The sequence below is a fragment of the Zonotrichia leucophrys genome, chromosome 7 (assembly GCF_028769735.1).
Source record: "Zonotrichia leucophrys gambelii isolate GWCS_2022_RI chromosome 7, RI_Zleu_2.0, whole genome shotgun sequence".
Classification (NCBI taxonomy): domain Eukaryota; kingdom Metazoa; phylum Chordata; class Aves; order Passeriformes; family Passerellidae; genus Zonotrichia; species Zonotrichia leucophrys.
Genome location: NC_088177.1, coordinates 13130405 through 13142763, shown reverse-complemented (window position 1 = coordinate 13142763; position 12359 = coordinate 13130405). Strand labels below are relative to the sequence as shown.

General features: G+C 43.6%; 1 protein-coding gene across 2 annotated transcripts in view; it reads right to left on the bottom strand.

Moving 5' to 3' along the window:
• Window positions 1–5710: 5710 nt before the first annotated feature.
• ADARB1 (adenosine deaminase RNA specific B1) overlaps window positions 5711–12359 on the bottom strand; it is a 64856-nt gene continuing 58207 nt past the window's right edge. For both annotated transcript variants that reach the window (XM_064719136.1, XM_064719137.1), the window contains exon 11: window positions 5711–11546. In XM_064719136.1, coding sequence (XP_064575206.1) covers window positions 11370–11546 — 177 coding nt within the window. In that variant the 3' untranslated portion in view covers window positions 5711–11369. The remainder of the gene's footprint in view (window positions 11547–12359) is intronic.

Below are 12359 nucleotides of genomic sequence, written 5' to 3'. Positions count from 1 at the left end.
GTCTCCATAACAACATAATTAAAAGTACATTTTAAATTCTTCATTTTGCCCATGTTCATGAACAAGATTAATTTTTAGAAAGATGCTCTTGCAATGGCTGACTTTTGTTGCAGTCTGGATTGATAACTATTTTTGAGCAGGAGACAAAAATTAATCTAGTTGAATTAATAATATATGTTATTAATGTATTGAAAGATCTAAGCAGCTTTAAAATTTGATTTTACAGTGGGTTTTTTTGTCATTACAGACAACTTTGTAATTCAAATTCTTTCAAGCCAACCATACAGGAGTTTTGGCAAAAGAACAACACCATTTAAGTGTTAACACTATTTAAGTGTTACAGTATTTAACACTATAACACTCACCAGCACCTAAAAATTACATGGCTGAGATACACAACAGAAAAGAAAAACAAATATTGAAAAGTTCTCAGTTTTTCATACTCAAACATTATTTCATCCTTGCAATGAATATGTTGATTGACAGATTTCTGCAGTAAACTATACCAAAACCTGACGCAATAAACAATTGAAACCATGAAACAAAGGCTGCTCAGGACAATTTCTCACTTTCCTGCTGCTCCTAAGGAAAAGAGACTCCAGCTTCAGGCAAAGAACTGGAATGAACAAAACCTCACAATTCATCTGTAGAGATCAGAATTTTGGGGTCACTTTAGCTGCACCTGAATACAGCAGCAATAAATTCTTTATTGAAGCTGAATAAATTTATTTATTAATTTATTTCCACTTACAAGGCTGACAAACTTGAGAAACCAAGATATCTGCCGACATGGAGAACAACAGAATTTAGAGTGAAAAATTCAAAACATCACTTTGTTGGTAGAAGAGCAGCTCATGGACATTACAACATATCTGAGTCAAAGCATTCCTTAATAAAGGCAAAAAGCATTTTACAAAGCTTTTATTCTAAGATGTTTAATCCTGAGCCTTCTCACCTGCAGTCTGAAATGCAATAAACCAGCTCCCAAATCCAATTTTTTTCTGGACTAGCTGATCAGCCTAGTGTTCCTAAACACAGTTAAGCAGCACTTTTTTAAGGCTCATCTGTGAATTAAAAGAAATTTATGCAAGTTTTGTATTTTTACACATGCACACAGACTGCCAGAAAATAGATAATTATGTTTATACAAAAAAAAAATTTATGGTATATTCTGCTGAAATATCATTTGGTCAATGCACCCATCTCAAAATGGAGATGAGCGACCACTGGTGAGATTTTAAGAATGTTTGAGAATTTTAAGAATGACTTCATTGAAGCAATATTTAGAAGCCTGAATTAACCCATTTAGTAAACTCATCTTTGTCCTTTTTTCTACTTCTGTGCAAAAGCAGTTCTGAAGAGCTGCCACACGGTGGAGGCAAAAGCCAATAATTTAAAAATGAGAGGCACACACGGGTCACTGTAACATTCTCTCTCCCTTTATGTTGGTGAAAGTGAATTACCAAAATAATCACTCCCTTTGAAAGTGACCAGAAAGCTGAACTGAGAAGAGGTAGAAGGGAAAAATAATAAATAAACCCCAAGATTTTACCCAAATAATCACTTCAATAGTAGGGAAATCACCGTTGAAACAATTGAACAATCCCTTTTTCAAATTAAAACCTGCACAGATCTCTGTACCAAAGAATGGTACAGAGGCTCTGGGGAACATGTTTGTGAAACAGACAACAGAAAATAAATATTCATAATATTCCTTTCAAACTGAAGCCATAATACTACAACAAGTGTCCTGGGCAGTCTTACAAGAAACTCCATGTAAGTAAAATCAGAACTGCCTTTCCTGAGCATGCTCCCAGCACCAGCTGAAGCCCTTAATTTTGGTTTTAATTGATAAATTAAATCACATCCAGCCACAGGCAGAAGAGAATCCTTCCTGCAAAGCAGCAGGTACACTGTTAAACTGTAAAAACTGAATTTTTAAATGCAATTCTACCTGCCACCAGTAGCTATCCTAGAAAAAGTTGGCTTGAAGAGCTTCCAAGCACTGCAGAGATTTTACACAGGTGTACACTTGTCAACACATGGACATTTGGGTAATTAATAACAATCTCAATGAAATTTAAAAAACAAACAAACAAACACCAAACAAAAAAAAAAAAGAAAGAAAACAAACTGGCCTTTTTGGGGAGCAAAGGGCCCAATCTGTTGGCCAAACTCTCCTTTTAGAGAATTTTTCTACCTCCTTGGGGCTCAGGATGAGACATTACCAGTAAACTTGAACAACCAATAGAGGCTTGGGGTTATTATTATTATTGGCTGTAATTTTTCTGTGCATACCAACAAAGTCCCAAGGAGAAGGCCAAGGGTGGTGGGGAGATATTTAAAGGCTTTAGGAGGGAAGGTGCTGTTTTCTTCCATCCTCCCAGCTGCAGAGAATGACACCAACAGGAACAGTGGAAGCCGTTTATCCAAATCTGGCTCTGAGAATGGCAACTTCTTGTGGGTTTGGACCACATCTGTGCAATGCCAGGACTATTTGTGCCCAGCAGGATTCACCTTTATCAGTGAGGAAAATAACTTTAGCCTCCTAAGTTGGCAGGATCCATCAAAAGAGCACCACTGTGTTATTATTCCATAGGTTATTCAGGAAAATCTCTGGATCCTTACCTTGATGGATAATTTCAGCTTCCCAGCTGTTAGCTGGGACTGTCACAAACAGACTCAAAGCAGCTGCAGCAGATTGAGGTAAAATTCAGCTGGCAGCCTGAATGTGGCTCAGAGTTGACCCAGTGATAACAGATTAGAAGGAACAATTAATTCCCATGGGGATCCAGAGTTCATTACAGAGAGATCCTGAGGGATCAGTGCACTCCAGAAATCGCCAACCAAGTGAAATCTAGCAAGGAGAAATGCTGGATTTCTGCTCTTAAAATGCTGCAATTCTAGATTTACACCCAGATTGAAGGACAAGATCCTCACCAAGAGGAACTGGAACACACAGGCTGCACTGGGTTTGGCTGGCAGAGTTTATATTTGTTCACAGGAGCTGCTTTTGCAGATTTGAGCCCAAAGCAGCGTTGACAAGAGAGCAATGCTTTGCTGTTGCTGAGCAGCACTTGCACAGCATCAGGGCCTTCTGTTTCTCACTCTGCACCTGCAGGAGAGTGGGTGGCTTTGTTGGGATGCTGAAGGAACAGAGGCTGATAAGATCATCATTATCTTTCCATCAGGTGTCCTGTCCTGCTGTAAGAGCAGTCAGGGAGGATTATTTTTTATATTCCTCAGGTGAAAATAAAGCACAAATGTGGCAGTATTGTATCTGAGAACCTGAGAATTCTCTCTATCTGAGAATTTACCATTGCAAAATGTCTCTGCAGAAGAGGGAATAGGAAAGAGAGAAGGGAAAATTGTGGAAGCTTTGTCAGGTGAAACCTCCCTGGTACAGGGCTCCCCTCTATTTTCTGTCTCCTTAACACGTGGCACATGTCAGGGCTTTCAGCATAACCCCTAGAGTAATTTTCCATCCCGTGTTACAAAATAGATTCTTAACATGTTGAGGCATAAATAAAACTCAAATTAGCCCCTCTCATCAGGGTCTGGTGTGTAATACAAACATTTGTCCTGCCACAGTCCTGTCCAATGATCCAAGGGCTCTCCCTGTCCCAGGGCTGTAGAAGCCAGCCCCTGCTACCACACAGGGCTGCTGCTGAACCCCACCTTTTTGGATGGTTCATCTTTTGTTGTTGTGTGGTACAAACATCCACAAGTGACAGCTGCCAGAAGATTCCCACTGCAGTGCTTGAAACATCCATGGAAAAAGCACATGTCCCTTAAAAAGCAGCCTGGCAGCCTGCACAGCCATCCAAGGAGGACAATGTCTCTTGAGGCTCACCCCTCTGTGGCTCACGGGAGGTTTCACTATTTCCAGCCATGCACCTGATGCACTGAAGAGAGGGGGATGAATATCCTTTTATTTTCCTGCTGTGGCCTAGGAAGGCTCAGTGCTGTGGGGCCGTGCGAGCAGAGGCCTCAGTGAATTGAGAGGCGCCTGTGCAGCCACACATCTCGCCCTCTGCTGTCCTCTCAGAGTGTGCAAATCTCCTGGTTTCAGTTCAGCACAGGCTCTGGGAAGGAGATAATTGGCATTTTCAGCAGCTGAAGTGCTCGTGTCTGGGCTGATCTCTCAGTGGGAAGAGCTGAATCAGCAGCAGCACCAGCAGGTCCCACCTCTGCGTTACCACTGTGGCAGGGCAAACTGCAGACATTCTGGCCATTTCCAAAGCCTTGAACTGAAATTCAGAGCCCAACTTGTCCATGAGAGTGACAAAAAACTCCATTTAAACTTACCTCGGTACCCACAGGCTTCCAATAGTGCTTCCAATAATTCACCACTCAGCTCTCCCATAATCTTCCCATCTGCTACAAATGACAGATTTCCAAGCAAAACAGAATAATCACAACTTGACCTGCAGGGGAAGAGCTCCTGCGCCCTCCCTGTGCTGCCCCTGGAGATCACTGCCCTGCACCAAGCACCAACAGCTGAACTGGTGCCATTAACCCTGGTGGGCTTTGTCACCTGGCTGTGCCACAGCCTGGGGGAACATCCCTCAGCCAGGAGCTGCTCTTGGCACTGCTGCCTCTCCATGTGGTGGCCTCATCCATCATCCTCCAAACTGTGGCTGTGCAAGTGCTCAGTGACAGCACCACAGGTGCAGTCAGGTTGGAAAAGGCCTCTGAAGTCACCAAGTCCAGCCTAACCCCATCAAGCCAGAAACCACTTTGATGCTGACAGAGTTTCCTTTAGGACATTCCTTGCTGTTGTTCCTAGGAAAGGTCACAGAATCCCAGAATATTCCAAGTTGAAAGGACCCACAAGGATCATGGGAGATTACAAGGGGCCTTTACTAAACAGGTGCATCACCCATGCAAGGATCTCCCATCTTACCCCTGCTCCCAATCAGGAACTGATCTGATAAGCTAGATGATGGCTGAAGGCTTCTCTCCATGATAGCCCCACAAGCAGCAGGCTGAGGAGCAGAACTCTCTTGGATTTGACTCTTTTTTAAGATGTATTTGTTCTATGCAAGGTAAGTTGGTGCCCCTGCTTCCAGGGTGACAGATCCAGAGGGGCCATGTGTCCATGGCTCCCTGCCCCTCCTCAGGCAGTGCTGCAGCCCTGGATCTGAGCTGGCATTCCTGACTGAAAACTGAGAGCAGGATTCTCCAGAGGCGTTCCTGAGCAGGATCCAAGGGTAGCACGTTTGGAGCAGAGCTTCCTGCTCTGCTGAGAGGTGCTGCTGAAGGTGACCACCAGGTGTTGGGGCTCCTGCTGTCCCAGCACTGAGGAGCAGTGTCCCAAGCTGTGTCCCCTCCTTGGGCAGTGGCAGTGCTGGCACCCACAGGGCTCACCAGCTCAGGGTCCAAACCCAACAGCAGACACGAGCTGGGGTGATAACCCTGGTGAGCACCTACAGGTTTTGGGGATCCCATTTGGGATTTGAGTGCAAAATGCCACTTTTGAAACACACCAGAGGTGGCACAGCCCTTCTCAGACCCTGCCACAGGCCATGTGTCCCCACTGGAGTCACAGACCTGTCACTTGCCCTCCCCTCTCCCATGCTCCTAGCAGCTCTTCAGGACATAACCAAAACCACCACCTTTAGGGCATGCCCAGTACCTTGTGACATTTCACTCATAGCTTTGCTGTCACTAGCAACACTGACATGAAAAAAATAATAATGAAACTTAGCAATTATATAGCTCTTTATATTTTGAAATCTCTGTACAAACATTACTTAAACAAAGCAAGGTAGTATGCAAAACAGTCATTGCTTAAAATAATCGACCAAGGGGTTGTGCTTCAGCAGTGACACTGGGAGGACAGAAATGCTGGAAGGAAAGTGACAAACCAGAGGTATAACAAGGTCTCCTCTTCAAATTTGGGGTTATGAATGGAGAAAGTGTCAAGGACAGTATCTGAAAGTGTTCTTTAATAACCTTACACCAGGCAGGTAAAGCTGATGTGTTTGCACTGTCACACAGGGAAGAGTAACTGCTCAATGCAAATAATATACAGCAATATTATACACAGGGATGTATAAATACATATTCACATACACACACATTGCATCTTAAACCTGTTGAGGACATCTCAGCCAAACTGCAACAGAAATGATACTGGTATGATAGTGATGAAGATATTACAAACATAAAAACACGGCAGTGACACCAACTGTGGAGCTTCCCCTCCAGAGAACAGGTATTACTTAAACTGCTCTATCTGCTGAGGTGGCTGCAAACACAGCAGATTTCTCAATTCCTCTCTTCTGGAATGACTGAAGAAAACAAAGCACAGCTACCCACAAAACTCATTGCTGCAAACACAGACGCTGTGGGTGCAATTAATTACCCATTCTAGTGGGAGAGGCCTTTGGCTGAAAGGTGCAGAAAAACACAGAACATGGACATGATCCAACAAGGAATGTGGGCCCTCCCTGGGCCCCACAGCCCGGCCAGCTCCAGAACTCCAGCCCCAGCTCAGTTCCTGCAGCCCCTGATGATTGCTTTGCATTATTCCCAGGAAAAGCAGTTTTATGGGAAGCCCTGTGTGGGCTCGAGCACACGATGCCAGTGGATGCACTGAGGAGGGAAAACTGCCAGAGTCCATCCCATTTTAGGGACAAACACCTGCCTAGGGATGAACCCCCCATCCTGCAGCTCCAAACACCAAGCCTGCCTGCCCAGAGACCCACACAACTTCTCCTACAGGGAATCAACCCAAAATTGCTGCAAATCCTCCAGCTGTTTGCACAAAGGAAGAACAGCAGGCCCAACGAGCCTCAGATGGACACACAGAAACCTCTGTGCCTCTGCTAGCTCCAGCCCCAGGATAAACACAACCTCCTCTGCCAACAGGAGCACACAAAGTCCAGGTGGAAACATTGAAGCTCAACTGAAAACACTTAGTAATAGAAAACAAATTAAAAAATGGACAAAGAAACCCAACAAAACCCAGGCAGTGATTCTGAGACAGAATAGTTATATTTTATACATTTTATTTCTGTGGAGTCTTAGGTTGTAAATAACATGACAGATTTTGGTTCTGACTCTCTACCTGAATTGCAGCTCTCCTTCCTTTTCAGTAAACTTTGGGATAATTTTCACAGTGGACAGTTAATGATGATGAAATTGGAAAGAATTCAAAGTGCAGCTTCTCTGCAAGCATGAGCCTTCCAAACAATAATTTAAGGAATGGACATAAAACTATTTTGAAAACTACTGATATCTAAAAACCTCAACATTTTACTTATGTGGTGACCATGACTAAGCAGTTCTTAGAACACATTCTCAATTCCTAGCTAGTAATTCTTCTAAAACCAGAGCTTGGTTTCCAAAGGCAGCACTACTCCCTGACACAGGCTCTGCCTCATGCTCCCAAACACTCAGAACCAACAGCTTTCACTTGAGCACATATCACTGAGAGCACAGGGAGTTCTGGGGTGTTCCTTGGCTACATGCACTCTTGGGCATCACAAAATCATGGAATGGTTTGCAAGAACCTTACAGCTCATCCAGTTCCAGCCCCCTGCCATGGATAGACACATCTCTCACTGTCCCAGGCTGCTCCAAGCCCCATCCAATCTGACCTTGAACACTTCCAGGGATGGGGCAGCTTCTCTGGGCACCCTGTGCCAGGGCCTCCCCACCCTCCCAGGGAAAAAATTCTTCCCAATATCCAGCCAAAATCTAATGTCCATTAGTTTGTAGCCATGCCTGTTACCCTGGCACTCCAGGTGCTCTCCAGCTCTCCTAGAGCCCCTCTGGAAGGAGCTCCAAGGCCTCCCCTGAGATTCTCTTTTGGTGAACAGCCCTGTCTCAGCACATGCCACTGCAATGTCACAGTGAGACAGCCACCACACACAGAGTATCACCACACAATATCAGAAAGCTTCAGAGTAACTCCTTACCCCTTCTGAAGGCTTCAGGCACCTGCCCATACAGAAAAACACCACACCTCTTCAGCAGGCTCCAGGCATGTGCCCTTCTTGTCCTTCAGCCCAGCCTTTTATCCCCTGCTGTTGCTGCCCTGCCCCTGTGTGCCCTCTGTTCCCTTTGGTGGTTGGTCAGTGCCCCTGGGCACTCCATGGCTCGTTCCCTTCAACAGCATTCACCTGTCCTGCACAGCTGTGCCCGCTGGGGATGAGGCTGGGCCAGCCCCAATCACCACAAACTGTGTGCCTGCACAGACATTGCAGCTCTCCCAGCCCATCTCCAGAGCTGCACTGATGAAAAGCAATCCCAGTTCCCTGACCCTGAGCCTTTCAGCTGCTAGTTCTCTTACATTTAGAGGAACTGCACACAAAAATCTTCCTCTCCAGAGCTGCCTGTGCAGTGACCAGCCATGAAAAGATTTCTCCAAGACAAGGAGAAAATGGAAATTGCCAGCTGTACAGAAACCTCACTGCTGTGCATCCCTAAGGCAGCAGAGCCCCTGTTCCCATCTCCAGGTGCTGCAGGGGCAGAGCCAGCTGGACACCCCCACTGCTAACAAGCTCCTACACAACAACACTCACACAATCAGTAAATAATCTACAGTTATCACCAGTCCTGAGTACAGCCATAAGCAAGATTTCAAGTGTTAACCTTTAGGCCCAGATTTTCTTACAATGATCCTGCAGAACATATACATATAATTTTTTTTAAACATCTATATTTAAAATTATCTATTTACCTAACCTATAAAACTTTACTACAAGCCAGACTGCCATCTGGAGAAAAAAACACCTTAAATTCAATTTCAAGTATTCATCAACATTAAAGTTGTTACTCTAAGTCCTTTGAAGATCCTGAGACAAATACTCAATTATGCAAATATTCAATCAAAATAATTATATAAATATTCAATCAAATATAAGGGAAAAAAATAAAAAGTAAAAGAATAGAAGCAGCTCCCAGAGCAGCAGTACAACCTCCCTGTGCAGGCCAGCTCCCACCTACCCAGCCCAGGCTTTCCAGAGCCTCAGTCTCCAAAAGCTGGTTTCCTACAAAACCTGGCAGCTGCCAGAGGCTGAGGTGTCTGATCTTTATTGCAGCCACTTGAGATTACCTACATGGCCATCCTTCCTTGCCCAGTAACACTGATTTCCAGGGAGCTCTCCCTACTTCCTTCCACTGTGAGCTGCACAAGAAGGAACAAGGGATTGAAGGAAGCCAAGCAGTTTTTATTGACTCCTACAAGACAGACTACCCTGGACAGCTTCTTTTTAAAATCCCAGAATTACCAACAAGAGAACTTTTCCTCACAAATAACCTGGCACAACTCCTTTGTCAAAAGATTCTGGCATGGAATATATTTCCATTATAGTTTAATGTTAATAGTTCATTCCAACAGCTAAAAATCTAGGTCTATAATACTATTTAAATATTTTGTTCATATTTCTGACTTAATAAAAAAAATAGTTTGAGCTACTACTTTCCTAGTCCTCGAAAAAAATCAGAGAGATGCCAACTTCTGAATGAGTCCCTTAAAAATGTGTATTTCACCTGAGAGCAGCAATGACTCCAAGGAAACACACACAGTTTGACCACCTTTTCCTCAGAAAAAGAAACACGTTCACACACCCAGTTACAGCCCCAAACAGAACTTCTGCAGGGTGACCAAGACAAGGTCAATCCCAAGATTGGTGCCCCAGATCTTGCAGAATCTGACCACATGTAACTGAATTCCTTTGTTTTGGAAGAGGTCAGTCTGCACCTGGATTGGATGATGTCTCCAAGGGCCTTGCTGGCCTGCAGAGGCCACAGGAGTGCTCTCAGCTTTAATGAGAAGCTCAATGAGGTGACTGAAGCCATCACAAAGGTGAATTAATCCAGCCCTTCTATTGCAGCTTCCTCCCCAGCATCTGGAAAAGGCAATAACCTCCAGAAACACCAATTCCCTGAGGGAGCCCTGGGTCACAGCCTCTCTTGTCTTCCCAGAGGAATGCTTGCTTTTCCACAGCAGCACCCCAATGCACTGTCTGCACCTCAGTGTCTTCCTCCCAGGACATGAACCTAGAGACTCCAACTCATGCACAAGTGATTTTCAGGTCCTGAAAGCTGAGAACAGGCTCCTACTCAAGCAGAAATGCCTTTGGATTCATGATTGGTGTAAACCCACTTCTGGCTAAAGTCTTCAGCACCCCAAGGACTTGCTGGCCCCAGGGGCAGTTCATCAAACCTCAGTATCTCGCTTCCATCTTACATTTTTACATAAAGCACAAGTGTCCACACCTCCAGGAAAAACACTTGTTAAAGGAACAGTCAGAACAGATGAACACACGTTTGAGGGCAACCTACCTAATTAGCTTCATGATGCCCATCACACATGTAAAGCCCAAAGGCAAAAGGGAATCTCAGACACAACAATTTGGCTGAAAGCAGATATAACTCACAGGAAATAAGTTTTAAGAATTGGTTTCTCTGTTACAAGAGTTTCTAGAGGAGAGCAATTAATACCCAACAAGTAGTCACTGGTTTTGGCAACTCAGGCTTGGTGCCCTTAAAATGAGCAGATTTCTTTAAAGCTGTTACATTGCTGTTACAGTTAAGATTGTATTCAGATGAGTTCCTGGGAGACACAAATCATCTACTTCTAAACAGGCTTCTGCATGTGATAGACTAAACTTTTTAACTTACAAATAATTATTTTGATGTTTCCAGTTTACAATGGTAAAAAAAATGAAGACTTCACAATGGGTATAAATGGGAGGTAAATGTATTTTTAAAAACAGAATAAAAAGCTGCATGTTAAAAACTGGCTCACAGACTAATAAATACATACATCAAAGACATGAAATTTTCAGCAGCTGGTTTTAAAGAGCAAGGAATTGGGAAAAAAAACTAGCTGTCCAGACTCCATTCCGCCTCTGTGGTCTATGTACTAAAAATATCTGCAGTTGAAAAACAAGTTAACAGAGGAGTAGAATCAGCTTTGTCACCTATCTTCTTTTTTAAAAATTAAGCTACTTCCTAAAAGTGTGGTGTAAAACCTAGAGAAACTATTAATTTCTTCATGCACTTGATGACATTGAATTATAAAAGAAATTATTTTAACCCAGAAAAAATGAGTCATTGTATACAGTAAGGACAGCCTTACTGCAAGTTTTCTACAGTAAAAGTATTTCTAGAAATACACCAGAAATTACTTTCCTATAACAAAATATACAATTATGTGTTGCATCATCATTGAGTTTCAATACTTAGGCAAAACAGAAACAGCTACTGTGAAGTTTCAAAGAAAACCCAAAGAAACCCAACTCCAAAGAGCAGAGGGATGTTTTGACGGCTGTGGAGATGCCAGAAAGCAACGCTGGACACCAGGAATCTCCAGAACAACTCCCCTTCCTCAGTGATGTGCAGTTTGTCAATCAGACTGTGAGAGAAAACTGATCCTGTTCTATGGGCTTCTCCACCCAGGCTCCCAGTCCTGCCTTCAGGAATGCTTTAAACAAACACTCTTTAGCAGTTTGGTACTCCGTGGCTCCTTGCTTGGTGTCGTGGTACAGGTTGGGCTTGAGGACCTTGGAGCGCAAGCTGGAGGAAAGCTGTGGGGTCAGAGACAAGACAAGGAGAGAGACAAGACCCCATTAGGCCAAACAGCACCAGAGTGACTGAGTATTTAAACAGCTAATATGAAAACAAGGTAAAGATCCATCAAACAAAACCCTGAGGCCAAAAAGCCACAGGCATAATTACTGGAAGTTTTCTTCCTGAGAGTAAAGAGTGAAACTTCAGTAGTGAAAATGAGATTATCCTTCCAAATAAATTAAAATGCAAATGCAAGCTCAAAGGAAACAGCATCCTTCGCCTACTCAGCAATAAACCAAGGAATATGCATTTTGGACCAGACAGCATCACATTAAAAACTAAGTTAACAAACACATTGTTCTTCTCTGTTACTGCATGAGGCAGCAGCTACCTGGCCTCAAGTTGCACCAGAGGTTTAGATAAGATATTAGGGAAAAAAAAATCGCTGGAAGGGTTGTAAAGCATTGGAACAGGCTGCCCAGGGAAGTAGAGGGCTCACCATCCCTGGAAATGTCCAAACAACATGTGGATGTGGTGCTAGAGGACATGGTGTAACGTGAAAATGGTGGTGGTGCTGTGTTGATGGCTGGACTTGACCATCTTAAGGGTCTTTTCCAGCCTTAATCATTCTGTGGCTCAGCTTAAAACAAGCTGAGATACTAGGGAATTCATTAGATATTGGGGAATCAGGTATTAGGGAATTCATTAGATATTGGGGAATTAGATATTAGGGAAAACACGAGGCTCAGCTTAAAACAGGCTGAGATATTAGAGAACTCATTAGATATTACAGAATTAGATATTAGGGATTTCATTAGATATTAGGGGAA